A 21,222-nucleotide genomic window follows, 5' to 3' on the forward strand; every position below is an offset into this window, starting at 1 on the left:
TTTACAAGATCTACATATACAATTTATTTTTAAAAACGCACACACACACACACTTTGAAATGGGCAGCAATTAATGTGCAAACGATGCAAACAGCTATGAGCGTTTATCAAGGAAAATCATGAAAATAAAAAAAATAAAAATTAATTAAGGAAAATCAACTGATTCTGCATCAAAATGGTTGACAGGATTGTTTTGTGGTCACTTGGAGAAGGGCTTCACAATTTTCATGGAAACATAGTTCTGTGGAGATAAATGTAAAAATTGTTAATCATATTATACATATTTGCATAATTGTCAGTATCAAATTATGACCTCAGAACATGCTTAATATTTTGGAATAAATACAAGAAATTAGTGAACTTACAGGTAGAGAAAACAAAAGAATCCCGAAGAAGAGTAAGACCAACACCAGTAGGATCCCGAAGATGAAAAAACATTTGAATTTTCGGCATATGATGAACTTCATGGTCTTGCAAGGGTTTATAAACCAGAAGAACGACGTGTCGGGACGGCTGGTGGATAGGGATGAGGAGACAATGTCAAGCATAGTCACAAAAATGAAAAATTAACTCATAATCGAAAAGATAGTCACTTGGGTGGCTCTAGTCTTGGGTTCATGTTGGGCTCTTCTCTGCCTTTCCCTGCCGGTCTCTCTTCCATCTCCTTCTCCTCCACGATTTCCAGTGTCATTTCTACTTTCCCCTATAAAACAGATTAATTCAACATAACATTGAAAAGGTACACGCTTGAATACAAATTCAGTGTCAATCCACCCGTTCACTACTTTTATGGAACCCATCTGTTATTCACTGAAAAATGGGACCACTCTTTTTTCTTCTTTAGCCACAAGATGGCGCCAAACCGCTTGTGTAATACAAAAGCAGTGCTTTGCATGGCATCTCGCATCAACCATGAATATATAACTTAATTGAGGACAACTGCTCTAGAAAATTGATGGATGGACGCATCTCCTTAAATAAGACATAACGAAGTAGGCAATTACAAATGTGGGTTCAAACATACGGCAAGGACTTTCTTCCCGTTCTGCTCAATGGCGCACGGCCACCAGCCCCGAACCGACTTTTGGGAGAAGAGTGAGTTGAAGACGGACTTCTTGGATGAGTTGGAGCCGATCATCCCGGGCAACATTTTCAAGCTGCACTTTTGCGGGGTCTTTGCAGGGGAGATTAGATTGAGTAAGTCCAGTTCAATTGAGCCTGTGGGACAAACAAACATTACAGTAAATTTTCTGACATAGACTTCCTGGGTACAAATCTTATCGTACCCAAGTAGTCATCCAAGGAGAATTTGTCATTGTCCCATATCTGTACGATCAACTTGGGAGGTATCCTGAACTCGGTCTTGTCCAGATTCCAAAAGTGCTCCTAGGAAAAAACAGGACGTTCAATAATTGCACATTCATTTCATTCAAGGTGGTCGCTCTTTCACTCACTTTTCTGGAAACCACGCACAGCTGCTCGGCGGGCAGGTAGTCGAAAGCAAAGATGAACCTCCAGTTGAAATTGCCGTCGCCGTCCAGTGATCTGTAATGAACGTCTGTCTTCTGTTTGTCGTCCTCCATTCCTGGCATCCAACTAGGACACAGTGGACAAAATGAGTAAAAACTGCATGACGCACAACCCCCCCCCCCCCAAAAAAAAAAACCCACAATACCCTTTCACATAGATATCGCTCATGTTTTCTCCCGTGATGCTTGTTTCATCCAGAGTCACTTCAGTTGTATTCCAAACAATGGCACGCAAGAAGTACCTGTTTGAACACAATATTCAGTATTTAATAACTCACTCAACACTACCCCCCTCCCCCTTTGTCTCCTACTTCTTGGCTTTCCGTGGAGTGATGTCAAACGGAGATCCCGGCAGACCGAGGCGTTTGGGAAAGACGTCCACCCACATTTGAATCCGCCCCTGCAGTCATGAGGAAAAGATATTTTAATCAGAACTACTGTGTAAATATTTTGCAATGTTTCCTCACCTGGGACAAGTTTGGGTGATGGGAGCTGCACAGGGTCCTGGTCTCCACATGCTCGGGTACCAAACCCTGCTGTCTGAGGACATGCAGTGGCAGTCTCTCTCTAGGCGGGCCGAGGTGGGGGTGAGTGGGAATGGTTTCCTCTGCAAAAGGGGGGACAAGCATTAAAAAGGAAGCTACTTTGCTATCAATAAATCATACTGGGAATATACCAAAATCCTCCAGCCTGTATTGGTTCCCCGAAAAAGACAGAGTGCTTCCATCTCCCTCAAAGTGTGGAGGAGGAAGGCCCCTAATCTTGGCCACATTCTCGAGGATCTGAGAAGGTTTCAGCTGGTCTCTCCACTGATTCATCCCAGAGCTGCAAGGAAAGGAGAACACCATTTAAGATATGCATGTTTATATTTGTAGCCCCTCCCCAAAGATACTCACACGCAATAGGTCTGCGGTATCCCACAGCAGGACCTGAAACGGGACAGCAGTCGATTCTCCAAATCGATGACGGTCTCGCCTACTTTATCATCCCGGCTCGCTAAGTCGTAGTCGTAGACTGCGATCTTCAGATCTTTGTCTTGTGGCAAAAAGCAGGACAGCTCGAACATCCTAAACAAAATGTAAGGAATGTTCATACAGCGCGGTGTAAAGATTTGAGCAAAAAAATTGGCGTTGACACACCTCCCAATTTCTGGATTGAGAGTGTTTGGTTTGTAGTTATCTCTGTCATCCACAGTTTTCCTCCCGAGGGAAATCTTCACGTACGGATCGCACTGAAGGAGACGGATGTCAGCTGTGTGTTCAACTCCGTCATGTCGTCATCAACATACCATGCCGTTTGGGTCCTTGGGCTGCAAGTCAATACAGCGCACCACGTAAATTCTGACCAGACACTCCTGAGGCCCGCTTTCGGGAAGCTCTCGGAATTGTCGGGGGGGAGCCTGAACGCCTTCGGGTAGCGGGTAGATCTTGAACGAGCCCTGAGCGTCAACAAACGTGAGTGAATCATCACAGCCTCAAAAAGAACTAGGGTGGTAACTAATTATTTGTCGATTAAGGAGTCCTCACCTTGAACTCTCCCACAACTGAAGGATTGTCGTCCTTTCCGTCTGCCTTTCCTCGCGAGAGTTTAAAAGTTTTGCAAAAATCAGTGAGTCCCTGAAACTCTTCCACTTGCTCAAGCTCACAATCATACACCTGTCGGCACAAAAAAAATACAATTCAAGTATTCAGATAGTGAAAGGATTTGTATGAGGAGGTCTTTATTGACATAATGTCTGAAAGCGATGGCGTCCTCACTTGTAACGTGTCGTATCCCTTCTTCAGGTAAGGCCCGCACTTCTCCTGCTGTCCAATAGAGGCGTAAAATTTACTCCACCAGTCGACCGCTTCCTCTTCCTGCACAATTAAAGAATGATTGAAATTTGTTTCAACTTAAAATGACTGTTTAGCCTAAAAGAATACAAGTCGTGTTTTTTTTTTTTTTTCTTACAGTGTAGCTTAAAAATGAACATTGTGCTATTATGCTTTGTTTGAAATTGCCAAGAGAGACTTTAGTTATAAAAAAAGGACAGAAAGAGACTCACCTGCTCAGTTTGAAGCTGTAATTTAAGAATGAATGAAAAGGTTACCGTAATTGCCGGACTATAAGCCGCGACTTTTTTCCAAAATTTTGGACCCTGCGGCTTATAGTCAGGTGCGGCTTATATAAGATTTTTTTCGTGATTTTTGTGATGACTTGATCACTTTTACTCTTAACACTATTATATACAGTAAAAGCTACAAAACAAACTGACAAATAACTCGTTTTTAAATCAGACGAGTAAAAACTGGTCAAATATTTTTAAAAAAAGCTATTATTAAAAGTGAAGACAATTTGCAATTCTAGTAATGACACACGAATTTGATGCACAATTTGTCTTCGCGGGCCACATAGAATGATGTGGTGGGCCGTATCTGGCCCCCGGGCCTTGAGTTTGACACCTGTGCTCTAAACCCTTTCTCTTACTCTGCCATATCACTCAGAGATTACACAAAGCAGTGGCGCTGTTTGGACAATCTGCATTGTAATTGTACTAAGTTCATCTTGTTTTCCCTTTTTTTAATCACTTCACTGGTTTCTTTTAAATCAAACAAATATAAAAGAAACCAGTGAAGTAATCTGCATTGTATTAACACCCAATCAATCAGCATTTAAATTCAATTCTTCTGACGGCGCGGCGTACTTATGGATTTTTACGGCCTCCGGCCTCCAGGAGGCGCTCTAGCAAGAAGCAAGAGCGAGACAGGCGAAGAAGAGACAATGCGCCGAAGAAGACGTGGTAGTTTTTGTTTACATTTCGCGCATCACGCGATCAAGACGGACATTACTGAAAGGAAGCCTTTATAAACAAACCGTCATCATGGGAGACAAAAGAAATGCATATGATGCCGCTTTTAAGCCAAAGGCAGTCGATGTTGATGACATTAATATAATGTAGCGCTTCGTGCATGAATAAGATTAGCATGAACAGAACCTCTTCACACTCGAAGAAATGCATAAAACCGACGACGAAAGAGAGACTGAGAAAGTGTGAGGCGAAGGATATCTAACGCTATTCCAATCGGACACTAAGGAGGAAGACTTGGTTTCAGTGCACAGGAGGAAGATGAAGACGGCTCTTTTTGTACTTTTACTGGTATGTTTTTTTTAACCAGCCCTGTTCGTGCTGTGCTACCGTGTTGCTGCTGTGTAACCGCCGCCATTACCGCCGCGTCTCAGTGACTTTGCTGTGTTAATTCCGTGTTGTTGTGGTATTACTGCCGCGTCACAGGCAGTGTTTGGAAAGAAATGTTAAGGTATGTTATTAAAGCTTTAAAAAAAACTTTCTGTGTCCAGTCTTTCTTTGCTAATAACTCGCGTGCACACTTCCGCGTTGCTGCGGTACTACTGCTGCGTCACAGGCAATGTTTAGAAAGACATGTTCAAGTATGTTATTAAAACGTTAAAAAGGCTTTCTATGTACTGTCTTTCTTTGTAAAAAACTCGTGTGCAAGTGCGGCTTATAGTCCGTAAGAAAAAAAAAAGAAATATCCCTGAATTTTAGCTGGTGCGGTTTATAATCCGGTGCGGCTTATAGTCCGGCAATTACGGTAATTATAATTTTACAAAAGAGTGCGAGTGCATTACAATTCACCTCAGCTTTGACAGTCGGCCTCTCCTCGATGTCGATAACAACGTCATCTTGAGCGGCCGCTATCATTGCCACTGAAATTTCAAACAGGAATGTGAAAAGTTGGTGCCGTTTGCATACGCGTGACTTTGCCTACCTCTGGCTGACATGCAGACTTGATTGTTGACTCGATAGGGGTCGCAGCGGAACTCCTCCAAGCAGTCGACGGTGCACTGACCCACCACCGGCTTCCTCCCGAAGGGTCTGTGGTCGATGACCTTCAGGATGATAGGGGGAGTGTACATCTCTTCTTTGGGGAGAAGCTGGAAAACAATGTTATATGAAGCGTTAAGCTAACCATTTGTTTTTTTTTTCAGTATATTTTCAGGTGTTCGTACCACTTTGAGTAGCAGGAGGGATCCAGGGAAGTTGGGGTTCTTCTTGAAATTCTTGATGATGGCCGTTTGAATGATCTCGCCGCTGCATTCCACAATCAAGCTGGGAGAAGCGACCGGGGCCAGCTGGTAGCTTTTCATGTTCCTCAAGCCCCAAGTCAAGACCTGCCGGTAAAAGACAAACTTAAATTCATTGCTCATTTTAATTATCAATGTAAGTTGTAGGAGTGAACGATATGACCTCAATGGCAGTGAGTTGCACAACAGGCCTGACTCCTTCAGGAACTATGTAGAGCTTGTCCCCTCGTCGAGGAGGAGCCATAGGAAGAGCTCCTTCGTTCGCCTGCAAGTCAATAGCACTTTTAATCTTTCATAAATTAAAAAAAAAACGAATCAGTAGATCCAAATTATGCTCAGCATGTCACACCAGTCAAGTAATTCATCATTGTCCAGCGTTCACCTTGTCCTTCAGTAGAAGCTCAGCCGCCAGCAGTGCTTCTCCAGCGCTGCGGCCTTTCTTGGTAACGGGGTACCATTGCAGTTTATTGCCAGAAGCGACACTGAGGTTGAGTTTGACCACAGGGGGGACCATACAGCACCCCATGGGCTCATCTTTACCCTGGAGAACATAAAACTCTTAGTCTCATCATGGTCCATGACTTTGTTTCTCAAAACGCACCACTTTGTCGCGGTCGTAAAGCTCCAGGACAACGTCTGGCGGGTTGCGGGCGATGGTTTGTGGGTCTCCGTAGATTTCAACATGGTCAAAGATGAGACTCTGATCCCAGGTAGGGTTCAACGTGGCACTGATGACTTCTGTGGTGTTGCTCAGATGGAGGAATGACACGTGGGCGTACGGATCTGCACAGGAAAGTCAGTTGTGAGCCAAATGAGGACTTGCTTAGGTCCATGTGACCACTAGGGGGGGCTCAAGAGCAATTAATCAAACGGGAGTATTGAGGAAGAATGTTTAAATTTCGTATTTTGTATATATTTTTTTACATACAGCATTCCAATCGTGATTTGTTGTTCTTGCACATCCTACTCGACTTGACCAATGATTTATTTGCGTTATGGACTTATCACCTGAGAAGCTGTCCTTGTCCATGGCACAAAGATTCCTCGCCTGGTACACATAGACTCGCAGCTGGTAAATGTAAGACCCTGGAAGGAGATTTTGCAAATGATTCACTGGTCAACAATTAGGGCATGATCTTACAATGGAACTGGTCAGGAAGTGAGATATAAAAAGCACAAAGGCTTGTAATCAGTCATGTGCTTTATCGGACTCTGACTACTCACGGCTAAAGTGGCAGGAAATGGTGGGAGTGTTGGCACCAAATAGTTTGGAAGCATCCGTTTTACTGGGCTTCTCGTCGTCCAGTTTGGAAGCATCCGTTTTACTGGGCTTCTCGTCGTCCAGTTTGGAAGCATCCGTTTTACTGGGCTTCTCGTCGTCCACGTCAACCCCCTGGCAACATAGAACCGCGTGCAAATGAATCACCAACACAAAGAAAATGACTCAAAGTCACTCACGTTGTCGTGGCAACGATCACATGTGAAATTAAGATTTAACACTCGAGCTGTATCAAAAACAGTGATTACTCAGCGAACGCTATTAAAGGGGATATGTTATAATAATTTGAACATCTTTCCCCAGTGAACTGAATGGAAATTTAATGCTTACTGCAATAACACATACGGTATTACCATAATTAAATAAAATGTAAAAAATTATACAGTTTGTGTGCATTCTTTGTGCAGCTAGTTCTGGCCACCAGGTGGCAGTACAATATATGCATGCTATAAAAACTACAGGCACAAGTGATTAGTACGATGCAGTGATTTTAGTTCTCTTACTGTACCTGATGTAAAACAAAACTGATTTCAAAATCAAAGTACTTTTGATGACTTGACTCACCAGTGCGCCTTCCAGCCTGAAGATGGCGGATGGCCCGTTGCGGTCCGACGGGACCATCTTCCTTCGCCAGCGTCGGCGACGGAACGTGTCGGACGAGCGCTCTTTGCAATGAAACTTCCAGCCGATGAGGGAAGAATACTCCCAGCCTTCGCCTATTTCTTGCCTCGGCTGAAGAGAAAGTCAGGAATGAGCATTTAGGTGCCTTTTTTTCCCCACTAAATCGATAATCAACTGCAGCTTACATCAGCGATGGTTTTATCCGATATCTTCCTTCTGGGTCTAACGAGTCTCTTCCTACGATGGATGTGGTACATCTTTTCTGCTGCCACCCAGGTTTTGGGTTTGTCATCAGGTGGAATGGTAACTCCGTACTCCCAGCCTAGGGAACAGAAAAAAAAAAACTCATTAACATATTTTTTAAACAGTGGATCCCCGCCCATACGATAGACGATACCTTTCTCGTCGACAGCTCTGTTGCTGTCAAAACTCCAGTCGTCTTCCCAAGTCCATCCGACGGGACACTCGATCTCTGAGGGGCTCTGAGCCTTTTCGCCATTCTGTAGCACACAAACAAATGACCTCAACTGCCTAATAAACATTATGCACAATATGAACTTCAACTCATTCAGTGCCAGCCCAGTTAAAATCGACATTTAACGTCGATAACCGTCAATGGCAGTGAATTAGTAGAAGATTTCCAGTTATAAGAAGGCACGTGAACGCTACATTTTTCCCCGAGGGTCACTTTATGCTTGAATCCCTTATTTTTAGCCTTGTGTGTCATACCATGAGTTAATCTGACCTTTAAAAACAGCAGCCTAGAGCGTCAAAGCTGATAAGAAAGGCAAGTCAAAGACAGAGCTAAGTGGTTTTAAAACATTAGCAAACAACTAAAGTCTACTGCAGACTTGTGAAAAAGGTTTGGTGGTGGGAGCGACGATATAATAGTGCAGACCAAAGTGAAAAAAAGAGAGACAGGTATTGTTCACCTGCATTATTCGCATAGTGTTGACACAAGTTGAATGTGTGTACATATACAGTATATATGTGTGTGTGTGTATTGTGTACCACATCAGTGTAAGGCTCCCCAGCAGGTTTCCACTCTCCACCGGGGAAACGTGTTTCGTTTCGAAAAACCTCGTCGGTGAACTCTGTGTGGCCCGCGTCGGCTTCTGTCAACAGGCTGTAAAAAGCGGCAGAGGCACACATGTTGAAAGGAGGCTTTGTGACTCAGACGGTGTGCCATGATAAACTTGCTCATGGTCATTGCTGGAAGCTTGACTTTTTTTTTTCATTTCCTGTGATTGTGTTAGCCGTTGGTTACGGTGGCTGGAACGAGTGGTGAATTATGATTTATGATAATTAACAGAGGAAAGAGTTGAAAGGTGCTCATATCAAGTCACGTAGCATAACAGAATCTGGGTGGGCCGAGTGGTTTGGTATGTGGCCTAAGACCTGCAGGGTGAATGGTTCAATTGGGACCAAAAAAAAAAAGCAGAAAAATAGTCAGCGTATTCCGATGAGTGTTGCTCTATGGTGTATTTAAATGTGTTGCTGCTCTGCGTGTTTTGAAATTGTTGTTTGAAGGTTTATAATTAATGTAACACTAATGCTAACGTCTGTTAGCTCATCTATGGCTTTTGGCATTATATGTTAGCATTACGCTAGGTGTTTAATTCAAAATTAATTTAAGTGACAAAACTGAAGCATTATTTGGTGGCAGTTTAAAAACAATAACGATATAACAGGGAACAGTATAGTACGATGAATTCTTTAAAAAAAATTGTAAGACGTACCCGCGCTCAGGATCAACGAACCAGTCGCCATCCCACTCCCATCCACGCGGTGGCAGGAAGCGCTCCTTTATCAGTTTCACTTTTCCAGTCACGTCTGAGGAGTTGTGGCGACCCACCAGACCCTTGGTTCCCCATTTCCCAAAAAAGTGGGCCTGGTTTTCATACTATGGAGAAGGAATACGGATAAATCAGCAAGTCTAGGATAGGTTATCAATGCCAAACAGAAGCCATAACTACCATTTCTGCATATACACTGAAGTTTCCCTCAGAGAAGCTGTTGAACTTCTTCTCCAACGCGGAGAGACCGAGCCACATGTTGACCCGCAGCTGAACGGGAATTTTGACGCCTTTTTTTTTATCCATCGGGTACTAAAAAACATCCAAAAGTGGAGAAAATGAAGCTTCGGAACACGCCGCAGCGCAATGGTGACTTGGCACCTGCATGAAGATGGTCTGCATGCGTCCGCAGTGTTTGCCACAAGCTTGTTCGCTGAAGTTGGAGTAGAGAATGCGGTGAGCCGGGACACGGGCAAAAGCGACGCGCTTCTCTCCTCTCAACATCCAGATGATCACGTCGGGCATGCTATTCTGAGGCTGGTGTGAGATGATCAGAAACATTTTAAACAATGACAAAATGGCCGCCAAAATGGACCGCCCCCCTCCTAAAACTTGTAAAAAGTGTATTTCAAAATCTTTAAATGTGTTTAAAATGGTAAAAACTATATTTAAAAGCTTTTTTCTATGTTCTGTCCACATTGCTGACCTCATCTGCCAGCTGTTTGATTCTGTCCAGCCAGTCTTCGATGTCACTGACAGTTGCCTTGACATCCGTGGCCTCCTCTCTCATGCAATTAGCCGCCTGTTGGAGGCTCTCCAGCGTCGCGTCACGCATGTTTTTTATCTGGAGATCCAGCGTGGTCACGTGGGGCTGGCTTTCCACCTCTGGAAGCTGGAAACTGCACACAACATTTTTAAAGCCTTCCAAAACTGCGGACTAGATACTCCTAAAACAAACCTGTTCAAGTCCTCAAGCAAATGACTGATGAGTTTTAGCCGAATTTCAACCAGTTGGTCCTCAGCCACCTTGGACTGGATGGCCCTTTTCAAAGAAGACAGGTTGTGCTCCTACGTAGAAATGACAAAAGGAGTGATGATGAGCGAGCGACGTTTGCCTTGACGTATTGTTCTAAGTCGCTATTGTGCCTTAATCTTACGAGTCTTTCCGCAATAGAGAGAAGAATGTTGACGGCGTCCAAACGGTGGCCGATATCTTCCCAGGAGGAAGTCAGCGTTACCACGGGTTTTGTGTCCGCCCAGGGCAAGTAGTAATAGTGGTTACCTGAGGGCAGACAAAATTATTTTGGGTTAATCAGAGGCACTTAAAACCGGTGACTGCTGACTCTTTGTAGCATGAGACTGAATGTGATTAGTTGATTTTAAACATTGTTGCATCCCTAGTTATAAGAGGGTGTGCACACTTGTGCAACCACATGATCTCAAGTGTTTATTGCTATTTTTGACATAACTCTGACGTTCGTACCGTCAAACACAGCAAAGCCGTACTGGGTGGTGGATGCCAGAGGCTTGCAGGTGGAGTCCAGCTTGTTGCCGTAGTTTCCCATGCTGACCTCGAACTGGATGGGCTCGCCCGGCTCTTGAAGCATGCAGGCACTGTGGAACACGGCGCAGAGGGAGAACTTCCTCTTACGCTGGTATTTCTGCACAAGATAGCGACACAGAAAATGAAAAGATCTCAAGGCGTACACGAAATTAAATTCTGCGTACGGTATCTGATTAAATCATCAAACCTGTGCCACCAGGATGTCATCATTGGAAATATCGTCTATGTTCTTATCCACCTTTCCGTCCAGCAGAGTGGATAGCTCGACAAGGAGCCTACCTTTGTAGGCGACACCTTCGCCCTGCGAGTGCAATCAAATTCCATGCAGACTTTCAAATGAAAGTTCATCAAAACATCCCACGCAGAGAGATTGCTACGTTGTATTACCTTGCCAAGGTTAAGTTCCTCGTACGGGTCAGGGAGATCCGTAAACTCCCTTGGGCTGCCATACAAGTTGACATAACAAGGTCCAAATGTTGGCAGGAAACCAGACTCGCTTGTTGCAGTGATTGCTGCAATGGGCACACACGCACAAAAAACAAATACGTACACACGAAGAAACAAGACATTTAACAACTCTAATAAATTTTGAATTATTTTCTTTTTTTACTGTTATGTCTGTTGCACAATATGTTATGACCACCACCAAGTTAGCCACGTCTTCAGATGGGTGTGATTGAACAAGATGAAATCAAAACTAACAGACCGATTCCCATGGAGAAGTCAGACAGGGAAAATGTGGATAAAGATAAACATCTAATTCTAACACACAGCCTTTTGGGTGATTCGGCAACACACGCATACACACACAAAGAGGTTTTCGAGATGAAGAGTCAAAATCTTTTTGAACCGCTCCCACAATTTCTTACGTACATTCAGACATGCTGTTGCAAAGGTCACCTTCTGTTAGGGTTTTCCAGGTTACCTTTATCATAGAAAATGGTCCATGGTCCAATGATAAAGATCCATCCATCAGAAAATGGATGGATCTTTATCATAGGATTATGTTGGAATGTAGACTATAATGATTAACCAATCTTGTCTTGCTCTCACAATGCAGTAAAATGAAGTGGTTGCTTCCTCTGCTTGAGTGACCAGCTGCAGAGGAAGCAATCAAAGTTGTTCTGTTTCCCACAACAGTGTAAAACACCCCCTGCTCTGATCTTATCAGAGGCCGGGGGTTCACCAAACCTGTCCACTCTCACCCCCACTCTGTTCCTCCTAATAAATATGCCCTTGCAGGAAGGAGACTTTCAGATTTCATTCCTTGAGCGAGTGAACTCTGCACCTTAACCCAGATAAAACTGAGATGTTGATAATTGGTCCTACTCGTTATCAACACTTATTTAAGGAAACCGCTATAACTATAGATAACCGTACTATCACTCAGAGCGATACGGTAACTAATCTCGGGGTAATATTTGACCAAGGAGAAAGAAGGCATGGATAAGACAATCTCTTTTACACCAGGAGGCAATAAATGGGAACGCCCCTGTCATAAATAGTCTTTGGTTAAAGGGAATCATTAGGAAGTGTTCAAACTCTTCCCGCAAACACTCCTATTTGCCAGTTAAATGGGCACTACAATTGACTACGAGAGTTGCGAGCAACAGATGAAGAGCAGTCCTTGGCAGATTATATGATCAGGACGCTCAAACTGTAGGGGCCACCTACGACTGCACCGACATGAAAAAGTAGAAGTGAGAGAGCAGAGTATGGGATTATATGCTAAAACGTCTGCTATACAGTTACCAATAGGAGATTCTATCAAAAGAAGTTACATGAGAGATGGATTAGAATCCCTTTGTCTGTGTGTGCGTGTGTGTGTGCACACCCTGTGTGGGTGCGAGCGTGTGAGGAGAAAGAAGGCATGGATAAGACAATCTCTTTTACACCAGGAGGCAATAAATGGGAACGCCCTTGTCAGTAATAGTCTTTGGTTAAAGGGAATCATTAGGAAGTGTTCAAACTCTTCCCGCAAACACTCCTATTTGCCAGTTAAATGGGCACTACAATTGACTACAAGAGTTACAAAAGGCAGATGAAGAGCAGTCCTTGGCAGATTATATGATCAGGACGCTCAAACTGTGTCAAAGACAAATTTACTGCCGCCTGATCTTTCCTCCTCACAGGTCAACAACCCCATCAATCCAGGAGACTGGGTCTACACCAAGGTCATCAAAAGAAGGAACTGGGCCAGCCACGACGGGAGGGACCATTCCAAGTCTTGCTGACTACACATGTTGCATCCAAGGTTGCAGGACCCACAAATGCATTAACGACGACTGCTCTCCAGGAGGAAACTGGATGGGAGCTTTGGACATCACCGCTGTGTGCCAGGATGATAGAGCCGTTTTCAAGGTGTAAGGGCTCTACTACCGACATGGCTGCACCATCGGACGGGACCTACTTCATCCAGAGTTTCAGAAGCACTGCCTTACCTGCATCCTATGAGTGCACGTGCCTGTTCAGAACAGATCGTGGTTTTGTGGTCACCAGAGTTGATCCTGAAAGGGGGATCCTTCCATCTGTGGTCCCTTCTCAAGGTTTCTCATTTTCCCCCGGCAGGGGTTTTTGAGTTTTTCCTTGCCCTTTTGGGAGCTTAAGATCAGGGGATGCTTTGAGAATAATTGTCAATTTTGGCTATGTGAAGCCCTTTGAGACTGTTTGTGATTTAGGGCTATACAAATAAACTTGACTTGACTTGACCTGCAGGTGTCTAAAAGGACTTGCTTGTCTCCCGTGTGGTTCTTGCAAAATAAGTTGGAGTGAGCAAATCTCTAACACCTTCTGTGTCTGTTTGGGAATGAAACAAGACATTAAATAACTCTGATAAAATTTTAATACAATTATGATTAGTTGGCGTGGTAATAGATTTAATTTTCTAGCATTTTTTTCTGTAAATGAAATTAAAATAAATTAAACTTCCATATTTTATTTTTGTATTCATAATTTTAGTGTTTTGTTAATTTCATATATAATATTTGCATTGACCTATAAATATGTAATATGTATTAAAATAATATTATTATTATTAGATGCATAATTTTAAACTAAAATGCAGTTAATAATGTATTATAATCCACATTTTAATTTGATTTTATTTGATGATTGTGCTTTTTTCCTATTTTTTATGTTGTACTATTTTTATCTTTTAATGTATTTGTTTTTTTTATAGGAAAAAAGATGAACAATCTTACCTTCAAGCTCTCTGCCAGCGGAGGAGATCTTGACGAGGTTCAAGTACGTTGTTCCGATGGCGTCGTCCTTGCTGAATCGATCCCTGCGGAGAGCACGTTGGCACGTCAACCAACAGCTCCCGTGTTACAGCGTGGGAAATATTCTCACTTCTTACCAGTCAAACATGGTCAACTTGATGCGTTCACACATGGACGGGAACTACGGAGGACAATGGAGGTGATTAAAGATGGTCCACGACATAACGCTACATTCCATACCTTGACTTGGAGGTGGATGACTTGATTCCATTCAGGATTTGCATTTTTCTCAATGATTCTGGTGCACAGCTAAAATGACCAAAATCCAAATTATTTTCTTGCCAAAGCGAGGGGAAACAAAACTTTTGTCTTACCTTTTTTCCAGCAAAGCTGACCTCCAAATACGGATCCACCAAGTTCTTCCTATCTCTATGGCCAAAGACCGCCAATGCATCCACTAAGGGGGAAAAAAAAAAGCTCTGAAACAGATTTAATTTAAGACACTGTAAAGTACATACTTGGCAGTTTACATACTTTGCGGCATGTCCTCTGCACGGAACACTTTGAGGCTGAGCGTGGCCCATCGCATCGTGACGCCTGCCGGCACCAGAAGATTACTTTCGACGTCATCCTGATCCTCGCTCAGCTCTCTCTTCTCAGTCTGCATGGCAGGAATAATTTCAGTGCAGTCATTTAGAATGCTAAAGTTGACAACCTCTAATGACACAAAATAATGAATTGACATAAATTATACTTCAGCAATCTAAATTTATTTAATTTGGGGGATATATACGCACCGGTGGCTCTTTCCCAGTCACCACCACGATAATGCTGACTTTCAAGTAACCTTTGGCGCCTGAGCTGGAATCATCGGGGTCACTCAGCAGCAACCATTTCCTCAGAATGGCATGACCTGAACATAGCATTCTATTTACACATTGTATACACAGGAAGACCCAAAAAAGTAATTTTAGGGGCGGGGACTCACCCGGTTCATCGTAGATGAAGCCAACATCCAGCTGGGGAAGAAAAAGATTTAATGCCACTTTTAATAAAAATAATTTGAAGACTGCATACATTTAAAAGGTACGTTGACTTGTAAAGGTGAAATAAGTTTTCAACACTTTTTTTTTGCTGTTTGTTCAAAATAAATAAATACATATAAATAAATATAAATATAAAAGAATATGCAAAACCCACCAGGAAAAAAATTCAAATTGCAATACCTTAAACTCGCCCATTAGACTGTCAGCTCTAAGGGAGAAGGAATTATAAACCTTTGAAAAAGCAATTTCATTCACGTTAGTCTGTCATTTGTCAAACGTGCTGTAAAAAATGTACACACCCTTAGACTGATGCTCTCATCCAACAGCTCTGAAGGGAGCATGTTGACATTGTAGGAAAGTATCTAAAGGAGAAGCAGAAAAAAAAAAATGGACGATGAATACAGTCAAATAAATGCTGTCAATAACGTCAATACCTCATCGAAGAAGGGGTTATTGCCACTTCTTATTCGCGTCCGATGCGTCTGGCCGCATACGTTCACCTTCACCACCGGCTTGACATTGTTGCCGGGCAGCTGTCGGCCCTTGATGACCCGAATACGAATCTGGAAAAAGAATCATTTAAGCCGATTTTTTTTTTTTTTTTTTTTAAGTTACAGTGAGTCGGAGTTCCCAAAAAATATTTTAATTTACACTCCAAGACAATACCTGGAATTCCTGGGGCTTATTAGCCAGGGCTCGACCAATGCGGAGCGGCTTGTGGCTCGCCTTCACGCGTTGGACAGGTGTTGCATGATCTCCTACGTGAGGTCCACAGTGGAATGAATGAGATCCAAAACAAAACAAATTCTGCTATTGCAAATATTTCACTGCCTAGTTTTAAATGAAACATTTAAAAATTTTATCTTTGTAAAAGCGGAAATGTTGATGCAGTTCTTGTATTAGATCTCATTAGACTGAAGGGAAGCGAACTTTTCTTCCTACCGCTGTCCACGTGAGTTGTGTCGCCATCAGCCGCTTCCCCGGGTGGTTCATAGCCAATGAGCAAATTAATAGTTGCCTGAAAAATAAGAGACAAAATTATTATATACCTTAATATGCAGAAAGGTTGATGTCACTATAAAGAGCCTTTGGTGTCCTCGTGTCCACGCTGTCGTGATAGGGTAACTGCCCCCCTTTTGGTTTTCTTCACGAGAGGTTGAAAGAGTGGAGAATATTTAAACTTGTGTTTTGGAATGTTCATAAAATTTTGTGTCTTTAAAAGGCGGGGCTGTGTGACATCAGCGTGTGAGCGTCTGGGCGTGAGCTGTGACTGACAGCAGCTCCAGCTTAAGTGTGTTCGGTTGACCTATTTCCGGTTCGGCATTCCCGGATTCACCTTTTTGTGGATTTTGTTCTTCATGGAAAAATGGACACGTTTGTTTTTGTTGGTTTTAAAAATATCTTTTACCCCAATTGGCTGCTGCTTCTCATTGCTCAAGGGCACATTCTTGGACGGGAGTGATCTCGCGTGGCCACCGGCCAAGTCCTTCAGTGAGATTTTCGCAGAGCCTATGAACCTGAAATGCAAGTGAGAAATTCAACATGAATCTTTACAGTTAATCATTTGTTTTTGTGCAAAAAGTGTGCTGGCAAAAGTCAAGCATTGGAGGAACTGTGTGACTAATTGTTCGAAACCACGTAGGGGGGTGGACTGCTTCCACTTCCCCATTCCACTTCTTCACCTTTGTGTGTGGTAATTTAAACATAATGGATTGCAAAAAAGGGATTTTTTTATTTTGAGAAAAGTTCCAATTTTGCGGAGCTCGGGAGAAATTGCCCGAGCAACAAAACAGTTTTTTTAATTTTAGGATGAGCTTTTGGTTAAATTTGTTGTATTTAATTAATTGTTTATAAATGAAATAAATCAACAATGACAAAAAAAACAATGGATATTTTCACTATAATTCTAGATTGTTTTTAGTTTTATGAACCGATTACACAATTTCATCACGTACTTGTCACGGCCGATAGTTTCATAGTCTTTCACAACCACGTCAATGAATGAAGATGTGTCCAAGGCTAATCCCTTTAAATCAAACTCCAGTCTCTGCAATGAGAAAAAAAAAGGTAGAATTTCATGGTTAGGGTTAGTCTTTAGTTCTTCTTTCACTATGAGCGTCGCACAGCTGGCGGGAACTGCACTCACCGCATTCCACTCAGGATTTAGCTCACTGTCAACAGCTTTAGTTTTCTTCGTTTCATCTGAAATCACAAACGTAACCTCGTTGTATAAACAACAGTGACATTGCAGCAATATGTAACTGTAAAAATAACAATCCAAAAAGTATTAAAGATTAAAAGCAAGGATATGGAACTTTTACCTTAAATACAATTGAATTGTACTTGGGAAATTATTCTTTTGTCTACCACTAGAGAAAGCCCACGTGCAAATATAGATACACATTCCATATTTTGCTAATCACTCATCGAATTACCACAGTGGCCAAATAGGATTTAATAAATTACCTAATCATGGTCACAATGTTCGCTCTGAACTGAAATGCACAAACGCCATTAATTTCCAATAATGGTAACTAAAGGCTGATTTTGCAATATCTAATCATTACACAATCCTACATAAACGTCATAAATACATATAATAAAGAAGTCTAAAAGGTCTGCTGAGAAAACAAAACACTTTAAAATGTACGATCAAATAATATGTTGTTGAAATACCACTTTCAACTTTGAAAAGACGTTCATAGTATCTCACCTCTGAATATAACAGAAACAATTGGATCAGGGTTGCCCAGTATCTTTTTGGGGATGTTGCAGGCAGACTCAACAATTACCCGCAACATATTTGATAGTTAGTCCAAAATGTATTCTCAGAGAAATGGGACCATATTCCTTAGTGCCGAGTCAGAGAAGAACTGAAAGTGAGGAGAAACGAGTGGCGACTGTTAAGGTTTTCCAGGTTATCTTTATCATAGAAAATGGTCCATGGTCCAATGATAAAGATCCATCCATCAGAAAATGGATGGATCTTTAGGATTATGTTGGAATGTAGACTATAATGATTAACCAATCTTGTCTTGCTCTCACAATGCAGTAAAATGAAGTGGTTGCTTCCTCTGCTTGAGTGACCAGCTGCAGAGGAAGCAATCAAAGTTGTTCTGTTTCCCACAATATCGTAAAACACCCCCTGCTCTGATCTTACCAGAGGCCGGGGGTTCACCAAACCTGTCAACTCTCAACCCCCACTCTGTTTCTCTTAATAAATATCCTCTTGCAGGAAGGAGAGTCCAGAGCTCTATTTGAACATCGCTGCACGCACAGCGACGAATGGACTCTCCACCTGCAGGTGTCCAAAAGGACTTACTTGTCTCCCGTGTGGTTCTTGCAAAATAAGTTGGAGTGAGCAAATCTCTAACATTTTGGTGCCAAAACCCGGGATCCCTCATACCCGCTATCTGGCTGACGAAGGAGGACGCGCTGCATTGTCGACAAGCCAGCGTCCATTAAGAGGACCTGGAGGAGAAAGACCTGGGAAGGAAATTCTTCGCTGGGCCAGCATCTTAGGTCTGCCTTCGTCTGACAGAGGTGGATTGACAGGACCCGGCAGTGCAACGAACCAGGGGACAAGTAAGTTAAAGGCCTGAAGTTGTGTTGTTAAACGCGTAACACGTAGAGGTGCACGGGAGCCAGCTTGGGTTCAAGTCCCAGTGGAAGAAACAGGCTAAGAAAGGCAGAGCTTCTTTTTCGTTCATCGAAGAAGTGTGTAGACTTTTCTTTGTCTGTTTTTCCGAGCTGACGGATCTGGCTTGGGTTAGAGTCCCAGTGGAAGGAACGTGCTAAGAAACACGGAGCTTCTTTTTTGTTAATCAAAGAAGGGCGTAGATTTTTCTTTCTTTCTTGTTTTTCCAAGCCAAAGAATAGCTTGGGTGCAAGTCCCAGTGGAAGAAACGGGCTAAGAAAAACAGAGCTTCTTTTTCTTAATTGAAGGAGGGCGTAGATTTTTTCTTTTGTCCGTTTTTCCAAAGCTGTTTGGGAGGGTTTTACACCCATCCCTGGATAGGCCTGAAAAAAAAGCGCTGAAGTTTGTGTAATTGAGTGTGTGACTGGTAGGATAAATTGACTAAAAAGCAGTTCTAGCGTTGATCCACGGCAATAAAACAGGCTAGTAATCTGTTGAAAGGTCAATTTAAACCTGCATTGAGGATCCTCAAAAAAAAAAAAAAAATAAATTGAAAATAATTGTAAAACCTTAAACTACTGAAATTAAGATGGGAAATAAGAACGGTAAATCTCTTGCTCTGCTCTTCTTTGAGACGAGAAGTTCATGGCAAGTAGATTTCTTAATTGTATGCAATACATGCTGAAGTGGTAGGAGTGCTACAGTGTGGTTGAAAGCTTCACAAGAAAGAGGAGAACAAATCCAAAAGACAAAAGATAGAAAGTTGAAAAGTGATGAAGCCGCCATTCAATTGAGATTTGAAAAAGAATTCTGGGTACATAGTGACATCCCATTCAATGATGCAGATGAGAGTGCTTATCAGCAACATCTTAAAATTGCGCTCCTCACTGGTTTCCCCCCTGACTTAGGCAATTGGGCGAGGAAACACTTGGTGGAAGCGGACACTGCTTGGTTTACAAAAAACATGCAGTGGCCCAGAGACACTGATAAAGGGATTGAGAAAGGCAAAAGTTCTGATGTATTTCATATAGATGATGATAATGATCTAAATGAAGATACAACGATCTTCTACCAAAGTTCCTAAAGGGGCAGAGGAAGAGTTGGATACCAACAACGTCGCAAGCCACCATTCAAATCAAAACCCCCATCAGATTCAGAAACGGTAATCTTTTTAAAACCGTTTCATCCAATCCACTGACTTTCCCTCTGTGCCGTTTGCGCCGTTGTGGGAGTGAACACAATATACTTGATTGTCAGTTGGAACATGTTAGGGTTTTCCAGGTTATCTTTATCATAGGATTATGTTGGAATGTAGACTATAATGATTAACCAATCTTGTCTTGCTCTCACAATGCAGTAAAATGAAGTGGTTGCTTCCTCTGCTTGAGTGACCAACTGCAGAGGAAGCAATCAAAGTTGTTCTGTTTCCCACAACATCGTAAAACACCCCCTGCTCTGATCTTACCAGAGGCCGGGGGTTCACCAAACCTGTCCACTCTCACCCCCACTCTGTTCCTCCTAATAAATATGCAGGAAGGAGACTTTTCAGACTTCATTCTGGAGCGAGTGAACTCTCCACCTGCAGGTGTCTAAAAGAACTTGCCTGTCTCCCGTGTGGTTCTTGCAAAATAAGTTGGAGTGAGCAAATCTCTTGTCGTCTTTTGGTGGTCACAAAAACGCACGAGTTTTAGTGTGAGGGACCCGGGACCCAGGCCTGTATTAGTGCGCTTTGTCAGGAATAAACAATTGGTAAATTTGGTCTGATTGATCTACTGGTCTTCTCTTTGACAGAACGAACTCGCAAAATTGTTAGGTGCGCCAGTGTGTGGATTAGGACATAGCAATTTATGTGTTAAGTGTTGATCGCAATTTGGAGTCAGATCAATAACTAGAATCCGTAACCTAACACTCTTCTGTTGTAAGCTTTTGCAAAAAAGCCTTCACAGCACTTTTTTTTCCTCTTTAAATAGCATGCAAAGTAAAGCCTTAGTTTCATTAGAATAGAGGACGGTCAGTGGAAGGGCAACTTAGGAAGGCCTTACTTAGCATCATTTTAGATGGGATGGACCCTTTTAATTAAATTGGATAAAGCGATAAAGTGGCTCACGAGCAGCCCATCGATCGCTCAAGCTCTACCTTGCACTGAGACATTAGTCCAAGGAGCTTGAGTTCATAAAATCTTAGAACGGACACTGAAATGCATTTAAAAAAAAAAGCCTTTGTTATAATTATAGGAAGCCAATAATTTCGCAGTTTGACTTCCAAGTTATTTTCGTGACTTTTTCAAGCATGCAGCTCACCTCGGTGCAAAGGAGGTTGAGAGCGGTGAAGTCCCATTTCTTGGCATGGGCTGTGTTGTATCTCAAGATAGCATCCTATGGGAAGGAAGCAAAATATAAATGAATAACCTGCTGTGGCAAAAAGGAGCAGAAGATAAATCGGAGGGTGA

The 21,222-nt window shown here is 42.5% G+C and overlaps 1 protein-coding gene across 2 annotated transcripts in view; it reads right to left on the reverse strand.

Moving 5' to 3' along the window:
* The window catches only part of LOC125978820 (myoferlin), a 21,867-nt gene continuing 645 nt past the window's right edge, over nucleotides 1-21,222 (reverse strand). Inside the window, exons 3-56 of one of the 2 annotated variants that reach the window (XM_049736575.1) lie at nucleotides 21,074-21,148; nucleotides 17,850-18,009; nucleotides 17,283-17,338; nucleotides 17,092-17,183; nucleotides 16,545-16,653; nucleotides 16,079-16,154; nucleotides 15,803-15,894; nucleotides 15,571-15,699; nucleotides 15,436-15,498; nucleotides 15,317-15,367; nucleotides 15,079-15,109; nucleotides 14,888-15,003; nucleotides 14,625-14,751; nucleotides 14,465-14,547; nucleotides 14,331-14,399; nucleotides 14,228-14,271; nucleotides 14,073-14,155; nucleotides 11,260-11,384; nucleotides 11,060-11,173; nucleotides 10,792-10,969; nucleotides 10,466-10,590; nucleotides 10,267-10,376; nucleotides 10,015-10,207; nucleotides 9,690-9,845; nucleotides 9,489-9,620; nucleotides 9,252-9,415; nucleotides 8,524-8,638; nucleotides 7,910-8,012; nucleotides 7,698-7,834; nucleotides 7,456-7,623; nucleotides 6,837-7,005; nucleotides 6,621-6,698; nucleotides 6,214-6,395; nucleotides 5,995-6,153; nucleotides 5,776-5,877; nucleotides 5,538-5,699; nucleotides 5,297-5,462; nucleotides 5,164-5,234; nucleotides 3,574-3,588; nucleotides 3,287-3,385; nucleotides 3,056-3,184; nucleotides 2,818-2,967; nucleotides 2,669-2,760; nucleotides 2,426-2,596; nucleotides 2,206-2,354; nucleotides 1,997-2,136; nucleotides 1,841-1,929; nucleotides 1,676-1,771; nucleotides 1,455-1,596; nucleotides 1,287-1,386; nucleotides 1,025-1,218; nucleotides 594-703; nucleotides 366-513; nucleotides 1-241 (exon numbers count right to left, since the gene is read on the reverse strand). In XM_049736575.1, coding sequence (XP_049592532.1) covers nucleotides 200-241; nucleotides 366-513; nucleotides 594-703; nucleotides 1,025-1,218; nucleotides 1,287-1,386; nucleotides 1,455-1,596; nucleotides 1,676-1,771; nucleotides 1,841-1,929; nucleotides 1,997-2,136; nucleotides 2,206-2,354; nucleotides 2,426-2,596; nucleotides 2,669-2,760; nucleotides 2,818-2,967; nucleotides 3,056-3,184; nucleotides 3,287-3,385; nucleotides 3,574-3,588; nucleotides 5,164-5,234; nucleotides 5,297-5,462; nucleotides 5,538-5,699; nucleotides 5,776-5,877; nucleotides 5,995-6,153; nucleotides 6,214-6,395; nucleotides 6,621-6,698; nucleotides 6,837-7,005; nucleotides 7,456-7,623; nucleotides 7,698-7,834; nucleotides 7,910-8,012; nucleotides 8,524-8,638; nucleotides 9,252-9,415; nucleotides 9,489-9,620; nucleotides 9,690-9,845; nucleotides 10,015-10,207; nucleotides 10,267-10,376; nucleotides 10,466-10,590; nucleotides 10,792-10,969; nucleotides 11,060-11,173; nucleotides 11,260-11,384; nucleotides 14,073-14,155; nucleotides 14,228-14,271; nucleotides 14,331-14,399; nucleotides 14,465-14,547; nucleotides 14,625-14,751; nucleotides 14,888-15,003; nucleotides 15,079-15,109; nucleotides 15,317-15,367; nucleotides 15,436-15,498; nucleotides 15,571-15,699; nucleotides 15,803-15,894; nucleotides 16,079-16,154; nucleotides 16,545-16,653; nucleotides 17,092-17,183; nucleotides 17,283-17,338; nucleotides 17,850-17,937 — 6,084 coding nt within the window. In that variant the 5' untranslated portion in view covers nucleotides 17,938-18,009; nucleotides 21,074-21,148 and the 3' untranslated portion in view covers nucleotides 1-199. The remainder of the gene's footprint in view (nucleotides 242-365; nucleotides 514-593; nucleotides 704-1,024; nucleotides 1,219-1,286; nucleotides 1,387-1,454; nucleotides 1,597-1,675; nucleotides 1,772-1,840; nucleotides 1,930-1,996; nucleotides 2,137-2,205; nucleotides 2,355-2,425; nucleotides 2,597-2,668; nucleotides 2,761-2,817; nucleotides 2,968-3,055; nucleotides 3,185-3,286; nucleotides 3,386-3,573; nucleotides 3,589-5,163; nucleotides 5,235-5,296; nucleotides 5,463-5,537; nucleotides 5,700-5,775; nucleotides 5,878-5,994; nucleotides 6,154-6,213; nucleotides 6,396-6,620; nucleotides 6,699-6,836; nucleotides 7,006-7,455; nucleotides 7,624-7,697; nucleotides 7,835-7,909; nucleotides 8,013-8,523; nucleotides 8,639-9,251; nucleotides 9,416-9,488; nucleotides 9,621-9,689; nucleotides 9,846-10,014; nucleotides 10,208-10,266; nucleotides 10,377-10,465; nucleotides 10,591-10,791; nucleotides 10,970-11,059; nucleotides 11,174-11,259; nucleotides 11,385-14,072; nucleotides 14,156-14,227; nucleotides 14,272-14,330; nucleotides 14,400-14,464; nucleotides 14,548-14,624; nucleotides 14,752-14,887; nucleotides 15,004-15,078; nucleotides 15,110-15,316; nucleotides 15,368-15,435; nucleotides 15,499-15,570; nucleotides 15,700-15,802; nucleotides 15,895-16,078; nucleotides 16,155-16,544; nucleotides 16,654-17,091; nucleotides 17,184-17,282; nucleotides 17,339-17,849; nucleotides 18,010-21,073; nucleotides 21,149-21,222) is intronic. The other variant, XM_049736577.1, reaches the window with a different exon arrangement.

The sequence above is a fragment of the Syngnathus scovelli genome, chromosome 12 (assembly GCF_024217435.2).
Source record: "Syngnathus scovelli strain Florida chromosome 12, RoL_Ssco_1.2, whole genome shotgun sequence".
Lineage (NCBI taxonomy): Eukaryota > Metazoa > Chordata > Actinopteri > Syngnathiformes > Syngnathidae > Syngnathus > Syngnathus scovelli.